This window comes from Neltuma alba, unplaced genomic scaffold (genome assembly GCF_004799145.2).
Source record: "Neltuma alba isolate B1F8T4 unplaced genomic scaffold, ASM479914v2 tig00006780_pilon, whole genome shotgun sequence".
Taxonomy (NCBI): Eukaryota; Viridiplantae; Streptophyta; class Magnoliopsida; order Fabales; family Fabaceae; genus Neltuma; species Neltuma alba.
In genome coordinates this window covers 18,087-37,724 of record NW_021634581.1, presented here as the reverse complement: position 1 = coordinate 37,724, position 19,638 = coordinate 18,087, and the positions used below count along the sequence as shown (strand labels likewise).

General features: G+C 31.0%; 2 protein-coding genes across 2 annotated transcripts; one reads left to right on the top strand and one right to left on the bottom strand.

The window, feature by feature from the left end:
- Positions 1 to 5,809: 5,809 nt before the first annotated feature.
- On the top strand, positions 5,810 to 7,340 carry LOC114751177 (uncharacterized). The gene is made up of 2 exons (XM_028939837.1): positions 5,810 to 6,158; positions 7,114 to 7,340. The coding sequence occupies exons 1-2, from the start codon at positions 6,077 to 6,079 to the stop codon at positions 7,317 to 7,319; spliced, it is 288 nt and encodes a 95-aa protein (XP_028795670.1). The 5' UTR covers positions 5,810 to 6,076; the 3' UTR covers positions 7,320 to 7,340.
- Positions 7,341 to 9,854: 2,514 nt separating this feature from the next.
- LOC114751171 (putative glucose-6-phosphate 1-epimerase) lies at positions 9,855 to 12,544 on the bottom strand. The gene is made up of 8 exons (XM_028939832.1): positions 12,434 to 12,544; positions 12,059 to 12,133; positions 11,857 to 11,913; positions 11,610 to 11,764; positions 11,257 to 11,397; positions 11,041 to 11,143; positions 10,823 to 10,922; positions 9,855 to 10,693 (listed from the first exon to the last, which is right to left on the bottom strand). Exons 1-8 carry the CDS (start codon positions 12,542 to 12,544, stop codon positions 9,855 to 9,857), a joined length of 1,581 nt encoding a protein of 526 aa, XP_028795665.1.
- Between the last annotated feature and the right edge of the window lie 7,094 nt (positions 12,545 to 19,638).

The following is a 19,638-nucleotide window of genomic DNA, read 5'->3' as shown; positions in this document are numbered from 1 at the left end:
AAATTATCCCTTAGTATAAACTTCCTTAACATGTGCAATCAGTAGAAATAGTTTAAAAAAACAATAATATGAAATATAAAATGAATTGAAGAGTTATTATATTTAAAATCAAATCCTATACTCAACTATATTTTATATCAGGCATACAAGATAGTATTAAATATCAGATGATTGACACAACATGAAATCAATCTCTCTAGTTTCTATCTCGCTTCTCATTGGATCTTGCAGCTAGTGGGTGAGAACTAAAAAGGATATTAAACAGTTCAAAGGATAAAAATAACTAAAGATATGGACAATCCTTAAAATTGACCATATGCAATGTGATAACTTTAAGAAATCTTTACATTTATGAAACTTCCTAGAACAATCACAAGATAAAATTATTATAAACTTTTTTAGTTGTTCTTTATTTGAAGATGCTCTACGTAACTCCCCATCAACTTTTTCTTTTGGAAGGTACTTCATAATTAAGTCATGTATATTAATTTTCGCTCACACTTTGATTCTTTTTTATTGAAGGAAGGTAAGTAAGCAAACTTTATTATTTCTAAAAGGATCACAAGAAAATGGAAAGTATTTCACAATCACAAGTTTCAGTGTGGCTGCTACCATCTTCCATTTTGAATAAAATGCACAAAGCAAAGAATCAACTCAAGAAGAGCAAGTGGGCCACGTTGGATAGACAATAAAAGACAACACACACACACACACAGAGATATATATATATATATATATATAATGTTTTATTTTTAATTGTTGTTATGATTATGATTGGTTAGAATTAATTAGGTATGGATAAAGATGAAAACTTTGGATGCTCTGATATTGGGGAATATAGAATTATTCAAGAAGTAACATAAAGAATTTTTTTTCCCTCGTTGTTTGATTTTTATTTATTTTAGTTATATTATTCATAATTTATTAATAATATATTTCTTATTATTAAATCAAGAGGGATTACATCTGAAACTTCCATCTACACACTATCTCATTTTTTATCACCTGAGTTAATATCAACTAGTAGATTATATATGTGTATGCACACACAATATATACAAAAATTATATCACTATAGAAGTTATAAATAATGCAACTCAACTTATATTCGAATTAAAGCTCACAACTTTGATGCCCCAAAAGAATTAGAGAGATATATAGTAACAACCTGATATTATAAGAAGAATTAAACCCGTAATTTCCTATTTGTAGTAAAAATATCTATGCTTATAAGGTCATTGATATTGATAGCCTAGTTTTAATAATGATTTATTAACATTTGAATTTTAAAGAATTGAACAGCAAACTTGAAAAGTGAGTCACCCACCACTATGGCCACCTATCATACGTATTGCTTTTCTGGTCACACACCTGAAGTTTACGAATTGAATACATGCATCATCCATCACACCTTCAAACGAATCATTAGTCTCCACTTGAAAACTCTGTTTTTGTTTGTTTGTTTATAAAGCTAATATAATTATTATATTAGAACAAAGATAAGTAAACAATACATGTCAACAAAATTAGTTATATAAACATATTCTAATTTTTCTTACTACCGTTGATCCTTAATATAAAACCTAGTTGATTTGTTGGGAGAGATTAAAGAAGTTCTAAAATACTCCTCTAGTCTTTAATGTAAGACTTAATTTAAGAGTTGATGTTGGTCTTATTTGTAAGATCTATTTGATAAGTTTATCAATTTTTTTTTTAAATCAACCCTATTGATATTTCTCAGTAATAATCAAATAGAAAAGGAAGGGAGAGAACTAAAAAAGATGGTTAGGATATTTAAAAAAAAGCATATCATATTAATTAATTTAACTAATATATTTAAATGAGTTAATTAGGTCTTATATTAAAGACCGCATGAGTATTGAGTACTTAATTATAGTGTATAGGAAAGTCTCTATTAACCTGTTTTAAATGATTTTTATAATATGAGTTTTTATTTTGTGCCTTTAAATTTTACTCGAGCCCTTTCTAATCTAAAAAAGTAAAGTGTATATTAAATCTGGGAGAAAACAATAGAGCTTTTTAAATCTTTAATAAATGGAAATATGAAATATCATATTTGTTAAAAAAAAAGACAATATAATGTCTGATATCTCCAATATTAGTGAGTCATATTTAAATATTTTTGGACCCAACCAGTAGTCATTAAAAAAAAAAGTTACAAAAATGCAGCTTCTTTGTAACTATATATGAAACACATGACCCGCAATTTTTTTCATGAAATAAAAAAGAATGAATAAATCTTATCGCCTGTATAGTTAGTAAAGTCAAATGAAAAAAAAAATCAATTTCTATTAAATAAAAGAAATGATCAACTTAAAAAAATTATTATCAATTAGAGCTAACATTACTTACATTTCAATTCAACGAGATTAGATAAATATGTTAATAAAATAATTGGATTTAAAATTTATTTGTGTTCAAAGGATTTTCAAGGTAAACGAACCAAGCAACCCCATTTCAATGTGCCAAGTCAGAAAACGGCATCGTGACTTTGAAACGCGCGCAGCATTTCTTGGAATTTTGATTTGAAGAGGTTTGGGCTAGGGTTAGGGTTAGGGTTAGGTACTGAAAAATTAGGAACATAAATTAAAGTAAACTAAACAAAATTTCTTCTTTTCCCATTCTTGTAAGAAAAGAAAGTTTTGAATGCAGAAGAGATAAATAGGTAATTTTCATTAACTTACCACATATTTAATGACTCAACTAATAATACTTATATCGAATTTCTTATATCTATTATATCAAGTTCTTCAATCATACATGACCATGTATCACATTTTTAAAATATTAATATTTAATAGCATTTAATGATAAATTTATATAAAATAAAAAAGAACACATAATCATATGGATTGAAGAATTTGATATAATAAATATAAATAATTTGAATTTTTTTTATTTATAAGAAAGCTTAACTAACAGTGCTTAACTAACAGTGAGGGAGTATCTTATAAGAAAATCAAGAAGAGGCGACTAACTTATTGATTTTGTCGGAAAATGAAATAAAATTGCTAATTTTTTCATACTTCCTCTAGTCCTATTACAGGATATTTTCTAGTAATAATTTTTGTTCCAAATACAAATCACCAACAACATTATTAATTATTTTTTCCATTTTATCCTTATTATTAATTGAAGTTTAAATTTTTAAAAAAACTAAGTTACATCATTTAAAGAGGGGTAAAATTGAAAAAAAAATCAATTTATGATAAATTTAATGATGTAATTGTCATTCATTGATATTTAAATAAAAAATATTCACATTTGTATTTTATTACCTCTCATAATTAATGATTTTAAATAGGGATGCCTTGTCAAAATCATTTTCAATTAATTCTCACAAACTAACAAATAACAGTTAAATCATTAAATATGCCTTAAATTGAACTAACCAACTGTTGGTTGAGATGATATGCAAAAAAAACTCCGCTCTATCATTTCAAGCGATTCTGATTTATCTATCTTTTTTCTCTTTCTAACATGAATTCGATATGATAACATTGAAAAACAATTGTTAGTGACATATAATAAACATCATCCATTTTTTTTGAAATATGTTTGATAATGATGATAGGAGGGATTAGGTTAAATCATTGAAAATTTGAAATTCAAAGTACAAAACAAAAGACGTCTTCTTCTTCACATGAGAATTCAGAATTGTGTTTCACAATATACCACCAACCAACCTCCGTTGAATCTTCCATGTCCACTCCCTTACTCACCACGTGGACCAATCCTTCCTTCATTGTTATTTTACACAACTAGAAAATTAATTCATTAGGTTACTATCTTTTTTAAAAATAAAAAAAAACTTGTCTTCATTCAGATCTTTACGCTAATTAATTAAGATAATTTTTTTAATCGCTTCACATAATCATTGTGGGGATTTTTTTAGATTATCACTTACTAATATTTTATTAGATTATCACTTTTTAACAAATTCATCTTCACGCTAATTAATTAATTATATTATCTGAATAAATATTTCACTCTAACACAGTGCTTACTTCTGATCAACGTCAGAAGTGACCACTGTTGTTTAACGACTTTGAAAAAACAAGTAGTGTGGCGTGTGTGTGTGTGTGTATATTTATTATGTATATAATAAAATTCATAATAAGTTATACTATTTTATAAATTACAAGTGATATATAGTTCATTCTTTGAAAATTTATGTCAACTAATTTATTTTTTCCCCCTACAAAATGTGATTTTGCTCTTGCAATTCTTGGGGTTTACAATTTCAGCATTTACTTGTCATTGACATGAACTTACCTAAATTAATAACTTAATTTTTGTTCACAAAAGAATTAAAAAAATTAATTTCATACCCACTTTTATCTTTATATTTTTTGCATGCACTATTTTTTTTTTGGCCTAGAGGTACACTTTTTTTTGGTCATAAATTTGAGTTGATTTAGAAGAGTTTAAATTTTTTTTTTGTTTTTTAAGCAAATTACAAATTTTTATGATATAGTTTATTGATGGTTCCTTTGGCGTTAGCATATAGTTGATCATATTCAAAATTTAAAAGAAGCCACACGTTCTAAAACACGTGTTTGTTTTGCCTATTGGATGTGTACATATATATTTTTAAAAAATAATAAATTAAAGAATATAAGGACAAAATAAAGAGAAAAAAATGAAGGGTGGTTGATGCCCGCTTGTTATTAAATTATTTTCCGATTTCCAGTTCCATCAACCGAACTAATATTTTATATTTTAAAAAAAAGCATGATAATTAAGCTACAGTAATTACCAATTAAGGTCAGTCTCAAAAACTAAAAAAAAGTGATTAAATAATTAAATTTTTCTGAAAATAAATTACCGTGAATTACATTTAAAATGTTATAAGAGTTGTACTTTTGATTGGCTATTAAATATGGGTAATTTTAGAAAAAACATAACTAATATCCTGCTTGATCGTCTATTTTCTTCTACAAAGGTAACTTGTAATAATCACGGGAGTAATAATATAAAGTAAAAGCAGTGTGGGACAAAAGATTAAAAAAAAAAAAAGAATAGTATCTCTTGACCTACATATTCATGTAAATAAAATAGTATTTGAAAAATCGTCCCACATAAGTTATTGCTAATTCTTTATATAAACAAAAAATATAATTAAATTATATAATGGTTTTAACTTTTACCCCTCAGGTGAAGTGCAAAAAGGTGTTTTGTTTGATTGTAAATAATTCGTATGGTTGAGAAAAATTGGAAAAGCATATGCTGCCAGATGATACCAAAAATTTGGATAAAGTGTGACATGGATAGTAAATATTGGTTCAAAATTAAATGAACATGGCTCCCTAGTTTTCATTAATTTACTTACTACCCCTTCCATTCTTTTTGTTATAAAAAATAATTAACTAATTTTTTTTATTTATAAAAACAATAAATATATTTAAAAAATAAAACTTTTTTTTAACTAAAATCACTCATGCTTTTAGAAAAGAGAGAATATATAGTAGAAAAAGAATATGTGAGAATTAAATATAATAATATGAGTTGTTAAACGTGGGTATAAGGTGAAATCAACAAACAAAATTTGATACAATATTCAAATATTTTTTATTAAAAAAACTATATTTCACAATGGTCTATTACAAATAATAATAATAAATAGGAATAATAATTTCTGATTGTGAATAGGATTATGTTAAATAAGAAAAAATAGTAATAATAGTAGTAGAAGTAGTAGTAATAATAATTAAGCTCACGTGTCGGTGATCTGATTTGTGCTTTTATATCTCGCAAGCCTTCCTCCACAGGTCACTTGCCGTTCAACCCCCCCAAAGCAAAACAGGCAAACGCCTTCATCTCTCTCTCTCTCTCTGCCTTCTGAGAAAGTTGGAGCGAAGAAGGAAGGGCGGGCATGGTGACACCTGGTGATTCTGGTGTTTCTGATGGTTGTTGAAGAGTGTTGAAATTTACTAACAATAAGTGTTGTTCATCTTCATCAATAAGTCTGGCAGGATTAAGGAGAATCTCTGTGCCACTCAGGCTTAGAAGGAAAACCAGGAAAAAGAAGATCCCTAAAGTCAAAGATAAGTTAATGGATTTCTGGCACAAGATGATTTTCCCTGTCCGGCGTGTCTGGCTTGCTCTCTCTTCTCGCCTCAAGACTCGCAGAAACGGTACTCTCTCTCTCTCTCTCTCTCTAAAAATATGCAAGGAAAAAAAAATCAATGGGGTTGCTAGTTTTCTTTCCCTGTTCTTCTGATCTCTGGTTTTTCATGTATTTTGGGTTTCCCTTTCTTTAACAAGTAAATTCTTCTGTTTCTGTCTTCTTCCTTCAGTTTCCAAGTGAGTCTGCAGATTTTTTTGCACTGAAATGTATTGTTTCTACATAGGCTTGTCTGAAACACAAAATTACATTCCCTCTCTTTTCTTCTGCAAGCGTGTGGTTTTTGCAAACAGAGACATGTACGGACAATCTAAGCAGATTGGTATTTGTGTTTGTCCATAAATTAGCGGTTAAGCAGGTCACTTCAAGACAAAAGGAAGGAGGCACCTTTATTCTGTCTTTAAATGGCTGCATAAATCTTAAGCTATTATTCCTCCTTTTTCACATCACCCCCCACACACATAGATATACATATATAAGAAATTGTTGTTTTCTTAACCATGAATGAATCTTTTTAAGCGTTGTCAGTGGTAACTAACCTAACCTGATAACATATGATCTGGTCTGGAAGAGAAGAGTCTAGATAGATAGGATCAACATCTTTTTCAGTGCAACTTTATATGCCCTTGTCTGTTACTTTACTAAAATATAACTTGAAAGTATATTTTATAATGACCATACTTTTTGTTATACCCACATAATGGCCTCAAAAGTGCCTTCTCCATCACACCCCCAAATGAATGACTTGTGACATCAGCCCCTAGGTTGTCACTGTACAGAGGAAAAAGGAAAGATTAATCTTTCAGTCTGGATAATTTTGTTTTGGTTGTAACGTAGTCCCTAACTTTTAAGCAGTACAACTCAATTCCTATCATTTTAACTTTAACTTACTGCAACCATGTAAAACTCATTTAATTTTATTTTCTAAGATAAGAGCCTCAAATGTTTTATGGTTTTTGGTGCAGGGGATGGGCTGCTGAAGCTTCAAGATGATATACAGACATGTGGGTATCAAGATGTACAAGTGATGTGGGAAATGCTTAGAAGAACAGAACCTGAGGCTGTGGACAGCCATCAGAAACGGAAACAACAGCCATTCTGGGGAATCTTTGTTTGGCCTTCTAATTCTAACCACAGTGATGCATCCTTGGAATCTTCCAAGTCTTCGTAGTTGTTAAGGCGAAGCAGACTTATGCTTGATGACGATGATGATGTCTGATGCCTTTACTAATAAAATTTCTGCTGCTCATGTTTGGATTGCTAGCAGTGAAGAGGCATATATAACATCAAACATATGTCAGCTTTCTTTTCTCTCTTACAACTGATAGATATATATACACACTACTTTGTGACAGTGATATTTGTAAATACTTCAATGTATTGTGGATAGCCAACCCAGAAGCTTTCAGGATTTGCTTCTTGTGGTTTCAGGCTGACTTGCTTCAAGCTCATGCAATTCAAGGTTTTTACTGATAAGAACACCTGTTATTGTGTTAATCCATGGAACAAGATCACAAAGCTTCTTGGGTTCCATTAGCTTAAACAAGAAATTTCTAAGAGATGAAATGGAAGTCCACCAATTAATCCAAACAAGAGAGAACTCTATAGTTAAAATCTAATTCATATTTATATAAGATTTTGACTTGATAATCTTAACTCTTGTTTGTTGGTGTGGAGTTCAAGAGACCAATTAGATCCTAACTCTTCTTTCTGAATTTACCTATCCATTTATTAGATGGCGTGACCATTGAGAGGTCCTAAGGACAAAGTCTTTGTGGACCCTACCTGTATTAACTTGGAAGGTGGGGCCCAGAATGGACTTGGTGGGGATACTTTTTATCCATCTCTGAAAAGTTTCCGCGTGCAACAGAAACCAACTTCTCAGTTGCTCTCTGGATTACACATCGCAAAGCATAGACAAGGAAGCTTGTCTCCCGTGAAACGTCAATAACAAAAGCCAGTTACATCTCAAAACTACTCCCATCGCACACACCTGGAGAAATATATAAACTGCAGCAGCTTATATGCTTTTGGGTCATAGTCAACTAATAAAATAGTCTACAGGAAGATCTATTCTCATCGGTTCATCATGGATGGTGAGAATTCAGCACCAACAGGGAGGCACTCGGCAATTATTTGACTCTGACAATGAAATGTTAATGGACAAAAGAAAGTGAGGATGACAAAGTGGTGATGACTTGATTATATCAGATTGAAACATATCAAGACTAGACTTGCGACAGGGTCATGATATGGTTAACCAGAATTATATTATCAAATACATGAAAACTTGATTCAAGTTTCAAAAGAAAAAATCTTCAGCATGTAGTAGTATCTTCTTATTTTTATGAGATTCACTCTTATCTAAGGCACCCCATTATTTTCAAATTACTTAAAGTAGCTTCTCAAAATAATAATAATAAAAAAATTCTTTCCATATTTTATTATTTTCTAATGCTTAAACAAATCAAACATTATAAAATTTATAAAAAAAAAAGATAAGTGATTTTATCATGAAAAAAGATTAAACAAATGAAGGACACGATTAGGAAGAATAAAATAATAATAATAATCTTATGTCAAATTTGGGGAAATATTCAAATATTGTTATTTTTTTTCATAATTGATTAGTAATAGGTTCATATCATATAATTATGATTTTTTTTTTTTTGGAAATTTCTATCTGTACAATGGGGTGAATAGACATGAATGCGTTATGTACCGCGTATTAAACCAATTTGTTGGTCGGCTGAATTTAACCAGAATGATTCTTATGTCAGCTTTCTTTCATTGGGACAGACTGAAATTTCAAATTTCAACGTGATAATCTCAACTTAGTTGAGGAGTTTAAGAGGCTTTAATTAGCGTCAGGTATGGCAAGAGGAATGGAGAACAAAGTTAAATTGGAACAAGGCTGTATTATCTCTGTTTGTGCTTCTGAATCAACCAATCCACTTATCAGATAAAATGACATGTCCATTAAGAGGTCCTAAGGTTAGGACAAAGCCTTGTAGAGCCAAATGTGCCAATTTTGAAATTTGAGAGATTGAAGAAGGGGCGCCTACAAGGAACCTTGTCTTTCATGAGAGGTCAATAACACAACCCAGTATAAATTTTGCAGAACATGATTTTGGGTTGTTCTTAAAAGAAGCATTCATAATTTCAATATCAACAAAGAAGCATTCATCGAGCCTTTATGCTTTGTTTTGTAAAAGTGAAATGTTAGTTGAGGGATCCATCTGAGGAAAAGTAAACCATGTATTTACATCAGATCGTAATATTCAAAAACGAAAACTTGGGGACAGTCATAATTTTGTATTCTTTTGAGAATTGGAAGGAGCCATATCAAAGCAGTTATTACACAAAGTTTTACAAATCAAAGAAATACTAGCCAAACCAATCCAATCTACACAGTTGTTGTACAAACGTATACTTCTCTTCAATTCTCCGAATGCAAAAAAATCCTACAAATCTATTAGTATCAACTTGCTCTCTAAATCCATATTCACAGTTGTGCCAACACTGAATCTGCTATCCATTCCTGATTCCTGCAAGAAATACATTTCGACAATGTCAAACTTGGCCTAGAAATAGATGAAACAACAATAACAAAATGTCATTGTAGTTAATCTTAATATATTATACATAATTTGAGAGGTGGATGCACGAAACTCACTTTCTGTCAAGCCTTAGTCACAAGTATGTATTAAGAAGAACTGGAACGTCCCCCAGTTGTACCAGCCTTAGAAGCAGGCGAAGAACTAGAACTCGCCCTGCTTGTACCAAGCTTAGAAGGTGAAGAAGAACTAGAACTCGCCCCACCTGCCTTAGAAGCATCAGAAGTTTTAGCCCCACTTGTGCCACCCTTAGAAGGTGAAGAGGAACTAGGAATCGTGCTGCTTGTACCAGCCTTAGAAGGTGAAGGAGAACTAGAACTCGCCCTACCAGCCTTAAAAGCATCAGAAGATTTAGCCCCACTTGTGCCACCCTTAGAAGGTGAAGAGGAACTAGAAATCGTGCTGCTTGTACCAGCCTTAGAAGGTGAAGGAGAACTAGAAATCGCCCTGCTTGTGCCACCCTTAGAAGGTGAAGAAGAGCTAGAGATCGCCCTGCTTGTGCCACCCTTAGAAGGTGAAGAAGAAATAGAAAGCGCCCTGCTTGTGCCAGCCTTAGAAGGTGAAGAAGAAATAGAAAGCGCCCTGCTCGGACCAGCCTTAGAAGGTGAAGAAGAAATAGAAAGCGCCCTGCTCGGACCAGCCTTAGAAGGTGAAGAAGAACTAGTACCCGCCCCGCCAGGCTTAGAAGCAGAAGAACTAGCTCCACTAGACTTGATCGCTTCTAGTGGATCAAGTTGACCACTGTGATAACTAGAATTTACTAAAGATATTTCCAGCTTCCCTCTCCATTCTTCGCCAGGCTTGATGGTAACTCCTCTTTTTCCTTTCTCCATTATACGAGCAGGCCGAACACACACCATTTTTAGATACTCTTCATTCCCAAAATCTGCTAAGGCCTTAGCTTTCTTGTCCCATGGATTCCATACCCCTATACAAGAGAATGAAACCACTATTAACCATGCAGTATCGTATTTATAGATCTCTATCAGCGTTTTACACTATACTATAGAATATGAACAATTCAAACACATAGCTTAGGAAATAATTACTCCTATACCAGCATCAGTAAGCCCTTCCTGGCGCAATACGTATGTTCTCTTCTTTTCATGGTCTATGATAGCAATTTTTTGTGGAATATCAAGGTATACCCTATCAACCTTCATTATTAAAGAGACGAACACAGTTAGCACTCATCGTTAAGCCAATAAATATCACCTAAAAAAAAAAAAATCAATCATGAAAGTTGAAACTTATTTGAGAATCACTAATACTAGCCTCTTCCTCAAAGGTTAATGCATTCCCTTGTTCAGTAAATCGCTCTCTGTTCTTTAAATTGTCCAGATAATCATATGTTTCAAACCCTTCTACGCGTACGTCCCTGAGTAAAAGGGAATTCGATAGTTAGTTGAAAATAAAGAAGTTGACTTCAAGAACGTTCAGGACTGAAGTATATATTAATTAAATAGAGGAAATGGAGAGGCAATGACAAACCAGACATCAGATACACAAAAATGTGCATTGTAAGCAAATGAGAAGGTGAATGGTTTCCCATTTAGATTGATATTTCGAATGCGAGATATCAATGTCAAATTTCCATCAGGTCCCAGAATTACCCTAAGACGATACTCATATCTGCAAACATAATTGAAATGGAAATTAAGACTGGATATGAAGAACATAAAAAGACTTCTAGTTATGAATATGGTAAAAGTGAAAACATATCTTGGTATATTTATACTTGAGATGAACAAAAATGGACTTTTTGTGATTGCTACAGAAAATGGAAAAACAACAGTTGTAGGGACTTGAGATGAAAATGCAAGTATTGACAGTTATAGTTATACTTGTGGGGTAAATCCCATCGGTCTTGTTCAGAATACTTAAGAATCAAATCAGTGAAAGCCTTATGAGTGTCATCTGATGGAAGTTCTGGAGTAGGGTCCAGGGTCCACAACTTGTTCCTTGCAAATCCATACTTTTCACGGTTTTGAAATGTGAACTGCATTTGAGGGGACGGAGTACTTTAGAATTAAGAAATTAAACTAAGTGTAGGAAATATATATGGAGCAGAAATATTATATAGACACACACCTCAGGAAAACACATTTGAATACCACCACGTATAGGATTTGGAGGCTTGAAGTCAGCCTGCAGTACAGAAGAATCAATATCAAAGAGGTATACAACTATAAATGACGTCCCTACCTTCTTGAAGAGATTTGGAAGGCATATACTTATATATGCAGTGAACATGAATCAAATTTGCTACATAAAAATAAAATGTCATCTGTACCTTCTTGCTTACAAAGATCAGTTCTTCCCCACGATTAGTCGTCCAAGAAGTAACTTGTCCTCCAAACAGATACACCTGTGAGTAACATAATATACCAGAATGAAGCATCATAACAAAAAGGACGAAACGATAATCAAATTGAAAACGTAACCATAAGAAGAAAAATGCAGTAAGTAAAACAGAAAAGGCAGTAAGATATTCCAAGAAACAAATCCAAAATGATGAAATCAGGAGAGAGGAGAAAATGCAGTGTAAGAGAAACTTGACAATGCAGAAACAAATGGAAAGTAATGGAATCAGAAGAGAGAATGCAGTACGAGATCGTGAGAAACAACTCGATAATAATGAAATCAGAAGAAGAAAATCGATATAAACCTCAGCCGAATGTCCACTTTTCTCTCTGAGAACGATCTTGTCGAGGCCATTAGTGCCCTTACACTGCTCTACATACACTATTTCGGCCTCGCTGGAACTTCCACTCGCCATTATCTTCCACTCACAGTCCTTGCAATTTCACTTCTGCTTCTTTCTTTGTTGGTTGAATCGCTAAGTTTCTTTGTGGCTGGGCAGTTTCTTCCCTCGTCTATTTATAAACAGTTGCTTCATGAAGCGCGAGATATAACTGACTCAGTTACGTGCCTTTCCGCATGCAAATTAAAAATTAAAAAAAAAATTTTAAAAACTTTTTTTTGGGTTTTAAATTTAAATCGCTTTTAAAGAACAAGAACTTCTTCTTCTTGATGTTCAACGAACTAACTGAATTTGTTAATGTAATGTAAAAGCTTTTGAATTTGTAATTGATGTAACATATTTTTTAATTGCAAAATATTCCACAGTCACTCATTTGGCTGATTAATTCAAATTACTAATTAACGTGGAACTGGATGCAAAAAATTTGATGCATTCAATCATTTTTAATTGATATTGAATATTATTAGAATCTCATATATAACACGTCATATTGGGATATCCCTCCCAACTAAGTCGTTACATATAAAATTATAATGAAAATAATTTTTTTTTGGAGAAAACATATATCATATAAAAGATAATTTCAGTAACAATAAATTAATTTTTAAAAAAAGAAACATTTTAAGTTTTAGTAAAAAAGAACCATCAGCCATAGTTTGATGGGAAAATGACCAAAAATAACCATTAAATTTTAAAATAATAAATAAATGATTTTCAATGTCAAAACTTTTACAAGAATAATCAGCATCGCATATTTGTTATTTTGAAATTCAACAGGCCGTCTTTTATGGTCATTTTTTTCCCTAATTTGATAAAATTTTAAGAAAAATTAATTAACGTCATTTAATCAAGAGTACGGTTCATTTGAATTAGGGGTGATCAGTAATTAGAATTGAAATTTCCTTCATATGTTTACCTCTACAATGTAAAATCATTTAAGTTAATTAAAATCAGACATCCACTTAACAATACTACTAAAATTGAATAACCAATTTTAGCCCCAAAAAAAAAAAGAAATTCAATACTAAAATAAATAAATGCAAGAATTAGATGCAGAATAGGAACCTGTCTTTCATTCCAATATCAAACTTTTACATAGCAATAATGCATGCAAAAGCACTCACCCAAAAACTGGGTTGATATGTGTGTGATTATCTCTTGTGTATTGTAAACAACAAACAATAATCCTTAATTGTAATTTGACAACAAAATCAAATGCAAAATCCTTTTTTTTTCCACAACCCTTTTTTTAATTTCCTTAATTAATCTTTTCATGGAACAAATTCCTCTCCCAAATATATTTATACTTGGATTATTATTATTGCGTATAAATTGCCCACAACAAAGTGATCATAATTGCCAAGGCCATATTGATCCCAGAGTTGGCCGTGACCCCAGAATCCGCCGACGGACCCACCGTCGGAGATGGTCCTGGCACCATTGAAGTCATTGGAGCTGGTGATGTTACCGGCTCCGGGGAACTTACCGGCACCGGGGCCCTCACCGGAACTGGTGATATTACAGGCACTGGAGACCTCACAGGAACCGGTGATATCACCGGCACTGGAGACTTGACAGGAACCGGTGATATCACCGGCACTGGAGACTTCACTGGAACAGGTGATACAACCGGCACCGGAGACTTCACTGGAACAGGTGATATTACCGGCACAGGTGACCTCACTGGAACTGGTGTCGGCACCAGCACGGGCGACCTCACTGGAACTGGTGATATTACAGGCACGGGCGACCTCACTGGAACGGGTGATACTACTGGTACTGGAGATACCACCGGCGATTTGACGGGTACTGGAGATTCAACCGGAGCGGGTTTAGGGGAAGAAGAAGGTGGAGGAGAGGTACCAAGTAGAGCAGACGGCATGACGATAGTGCTGATTTGGACGACGGAGAGATTGTAAGGTTCAGAGGCAACGGATTTGATCAAATTTGCACCGATAGTTCCAGATTGATCGGCCGGGGAAGTGAAGGAGACAGCTCCGGTGCTCAAACCGGTGATGTTGACAAACCCTACTTGGCCGGAAGCCAAGCCGGTGGTCTGATACAAAGTGGTGACGATAACGGATTTGCCATTAAGGCTTTGGAGTTTCTGGACGTCGTAATAATCAAGGAGGACATGAATGCTGAGGACTTTCTTGATGACATCCATGGACTTGCCGGAGAGAGGGGACATGCCGGCGTTGTCGACCACAAGGACGGTGATGGGTTGGCGGCTGTCGATGTCGGCGGCGAGTTGGGTCTGAGCAATGTAGTTGCTGAAAGTGGAGAAGGAAGGGTATTGAGAGAGGACTTGGGAGATGTTGAAGGAAGAAGAGAGAGAAGGGAAGTGAAAGAAGAGAGAGAGAAGGAGAATAATGGAGAGGGGAGATGGTAAGTTAGAGAGAGACATTGCTGGATGGAGAAACAAATTAGAAGTGATTGAGAATTTAGTGAGAGACAGAGATTGGAAGAGAAGTATTATATTTATAGGTAAGTGCATGCATGGAGGGGAGTGATGAGAAGAAGGAGGAGCTATTTTTGTAATAAAGAGAGAAAGCGCCAAGTTTTTAGGCGTTTTGTGGATGGAAAATGACAAGGCTTGTTCCACTTTTGAGGTTTGACCATGTATAGCCTACTTGAACGTTTTCTCTAATATTAGGTTTATATGTTTTTATATATATATATATATATATATATGTTGATTAATGTTTTTTTCAAGAACAAGTCAGTTTTGCTTAAGCTTCGTACACAATTTTTAGTCTTTGATATCGATCTTATTTTGATTTTAGTTTTTAAAATTTAAAATCAGTAATTTTGGTTCTTAAAATCTCATTTAGGGACCAAAAACACTATTCTTGAATCAAAAATATTTAGATAGATTAAAATGAGTTTAAATTTCAAGAGGTCAAAATTATAGAAAACAACACTAACATGAGTTCAAACTTCATGAAGTAAAAGATAATATTAACACTTTATTGGTAAGTATTTATCATGGACTTGATTATCAGTTTGGGACTTCTCCTTTTCCGTTTCCATCCTCTTTCTTTTCTAACCGTTAGATCAACATATTTTAAAGGTTGGCATTTTAATTTTTATAAACTATTTGTTTAAAAAATTTTAAAATGCTTAGTACATTTGCAAACCATTATAATTAAATTGTAATAGATTTTGTAATTTATTATTTATTTATTTTCATAATTTAATATTTTAGTAATATTTTTAAAAAGATTAAAATTTCAACCATTGAAATATGTTAATTTAATGGTTAAAAAAAGAAGAGACGGGAAAAGGATGGGAAGGGAAGAGGAAAGGAGACGTTCCGAATCGCTCTATCATATATGCAGGATATCTTCATGGGGATATTGAACTAAATTTGTCTAGTGATTTTTATTGGTTCTAAATTTATGAAATAGATAACTAAAAGTAATTAAGAAAATCAGTTAAATTAATTATGAAAAATACTTATTAATTTTCAAAAAAAATTATTTCTTGATAAGACATTTTCTTAATATGTGTAATTAATATAAAGAGAGTTTAGAAAGAAAATAAAATTTAGGGATAAAATGAGTTGAGATTTTGCAATAACTTTAAAACAAACTCCTCTACAACTACTAGTTGTTATATTTAGAAGGGATAATTAATCTCCAGGTCCTTATAGTTTTATCTGATTTTTAATTAGGTCCTTATAAAATTTTTTCTTTTTATCAGATCCTTTTACTTTCGTGTATTTTTAATTAGGTCCTTCTATTTTTTTTTCTTTTTATCAGGCCCTTATAGTTTCACTTATTTTTTAATTAGGTGCTTTGTAGTTTTTGAAAATTATTTATTAACTTTATTCTTTAAAATTAATTTCATTTTTAAATTAATAATTATATAATTGGACAAAATAATTAATATAATCATTTAGTAATTAATAAATAATCATAATAATAATTATACTTAAATATAAATTATTTATAATCATATTTTAATTTTAGATAAATTTATTATTATAATTTGAATTTTATAATTATAAAAATTCGAATTGAAAATAAATAATATATTTGTTTAACTAAAAATTTAAAAGAATATTAACATAAGATTGTTACAATAATTTATTATTTTTAAAATGTTATTATTTGTAGAATAAAGAATAAAAACTACAAGGACCTAATTAAAAACAAAGTAAAACAATAAGGACCTGATAAAAAGAAAAAAAATTATAAGGACTTGATTAAAAATATATGAAAGTATAAAGATCTGATAAAAAGAAAAAAAAAATTATAGGGACCTAATTAAAAACCAGTTGAAACTATAAGGACTTATATATTAATTATCCCTATTTAGAATTGAGCCAATAAAACATAGAAAAAAAAATCTATTGGATTTAAAATAATAATTAAGTGATTTTGACATATTTTGACTTAATCAATATGGACTATTTATTTCTTTGAAATTCAATAGGAATTTTTTGTCATTCTTCCGAAGAAATATTCTGCCTAGTTTTATAGATCCTCTTACTTGTTTATCCATGGGTTGGTCAGAAAGAGAGAACAAGAAGATGATGGAGAGAACAAATCTTATTGAGGGGGTGTTTGCCTAACTTCAAAAGTGTTTTTAAAAAATACTTTTTCTGTAAATTGAGACAAACTCCTTCATATTTTTATTTCGTATACTATAAAAGTACTTTTAAAATTATAATTTTGTATCTACCCAAATATCTCAAATCGAGTCTTGTGGCTGCTTTGTTTGGTGCAGAGCTATGTTTTGGCTTCACCTAAACCTTCTTCAACAAATTTTTTTTATAAAAAAAATCAGATTGAAAATGTGACATCATTTCCCTACTAACATGCCATTTTAGATTTTTTTTTTTAAGGTTAAACTCTTGCGTACTTAGTAATTTAATATTCAAAAATAACTTTATGTTACATTAGAATGAAATTGCATCATTTAAATAATTACAGGGATAAAATTGTACCACAATACAACTGAAAAATATTTTAGGATGCTTAGCATATCTTGATCCAAAATTGTATGATATCTAAAAGTATATATTAATTAACCCTTCCAAAATATTTAGTCAATTAATCCAACATTTCTCATTTATCTATCATGGGTCTAAATCTATGTTTCTTTTATTTATATTTTAATTTATCAGTGAGATCGTATTTTAATATCATCTTTTTTTAACAACATATTTTAATTTCATCTGAGTGTATATTTTTTCCAATTATTTTATTCATATACAATGTGCTCAACTTTATTTTCTGATCATCTGACTCTTTTTTTTCCCCCAAATCAAGCTAGGTTCCACTTATCAAATACAAAATTCATGTTCAAATTTACGTGCTTGCCCAAAAAAAAAACTTTCGAAACGGCATTTTGAAGAGGCTGATGACAAAAATTCAAATCTATATTAGGATCCATTTGATTCAGTTACGTGCCCTTCTGCGATAATAATTTTGTATCTTGCGGATAAGGCTTAGAGGCATAAATTTATTTAATTTAATTAAATATATTACAGAAAAAAATTTAAATATGCTTTTCTTAAGATAATGATGAAATTATTTCTTTATTATTTTAAAAATAATAGTTGAAATTACAAATTAGGAAGTGACGCGCATACAAGTTCACCTTTATGGTTTTGCTCGGAAAATAAAATATATATCTAAAGAGAAAAAATATATTTCTGATCTGTTGGGTGCTATATATACATTTTTTATGTCCAGTTTTTTTCGGGTTGATATCCAGTTCAATCTTATGAAAACTTGAAAATATTGGTATTTATTAAAAAAAAATACAAGTTATAAAAATTATGCATAAATGTGAATTGAAATACATTAAAAAACTATAAAAAAGAAAAAGAAAAATGATATAATGATTAATGAAAGATAAGCTTAAATCAATTAAAAACTAATATAAAATTAGGCAAAATTAATTCAAACGACAAAGGTGGAATTAAAATAGTATAGAAATTAAGAATCAAGCATTTCTGATATTAAAAAAGATATAACCAATTATAATAATATTATAGTAGTACTTCTCATTTGATAAAATATCAGACAAAATTAGAACAAAAGTAAACTAGAGTGAGCACAAAGAACGTAAGATTAGTCAAAAACAAAACATTTAAGAGAAACAAAAATAGTAATGGAATTACAGAAATAGTCAAATAGGCTGTCATCAGATCAAAGCATCGTTCCGCGTATCATCCCAAAAATCAGATTCCCTAAGAAGCTTCTTATTCTCAAAGCATCATATATTTAAATCTTTCTTATTCCCCCGATAACTTATACTCCTTCTAATCCTAAATATAAGTTTTGACCCAAAAAAAAAATCCTAAATATAATATCTAGTCAAGAGATTTGCTTTGACATTAAATATAAAACTCCAATCTACTTTGTCTCCTAAACTTATAAATTTTCTTCGAGCTATCTCGAGAGTATTTTAAACAACCCAATATATATTTATTACAAATAACAAATTTAATCAATTTATTTAATATTTCCTCCGGTTTTTATTATAAGCTTCATCTAACTAATTTATGAATGATGAACACTCAATTAAAACTAGTTAAAAGTAATAAATAAGTTAAAAATATATTGTTATTTCTAAATATACATTTAAAATAAATAAGAAAAAAGATAAAAAAGAATGTACAAGAAAATGTGATGGAAAAGAGTATGGCAAATGAGATAGAATAAATAATTGAGAGTAAAATTGGAAAGAATACATTAAATATTAAGACAAACCTAAATAGAAGCTTATAGAATAAACTACATCATTTAAAGCTTATAAATAGGACCGAAAAAAAATATATACAAATTAGTTATTTAGCTCTTATATTATAGACCATAAAATTAATCTAAGCTATAAGCCATATTAAAAATGTCTCAGGTGCTGAATCCATGGAAAGTGCAAATGCTATGATCAATGTTCCAATGCAAGAAATTGAACCTTTTCACAAATTGAACAAGAGAATCGAGATTGAAGAAATCTTTTTCTTCATTTGGTTTAAAACCATAACGACCAACCAGAAGGAAAAAATTTCGGTAGCTTAAGCTGCTTATGGTTAGAGTGCAACTGAAGAGAAAGATGAAAAAGACTGAATTTCATCAACATGTATGGGATCA

Coding starts and splice junctions, on each gene's coding strand:
- LOC114751171 (XM_028939832.1), bottom strand. CDS start 12,544: ATGGCGAGTGGAAGTTCCAGCGAGGCCGAAATAGTGTATGTAGAGCAG. Junction 12,134..12,433: donor AAAGTGGACATTCGGCTGAG/GTTTATATCGAT, acceptor TGTTACTCACAG/GTGTATCTGTTTGGAGGACA. Junction 11,398..11,609: donor CGATGGGATTTACCCCACAA/GTATAACTATAA, acceptor TTATGTTTGCAG/ATATGAGTATCGTCTTAGGG.
- LOC114751177 (XM_028939837.1), top strand. CDS start 6,077: ATGGATTTCTGGCACAAGATGATTTTCCCTGTCCGGCGTGTCTGGCTT. Junction 6,159..7,113: donor CCTCAAGACTCGCAGAAACG/GTACTCTCTCTC, acceptor TTTTTGGTGCAG/GGGATGGGCTGCTGAAGCTT.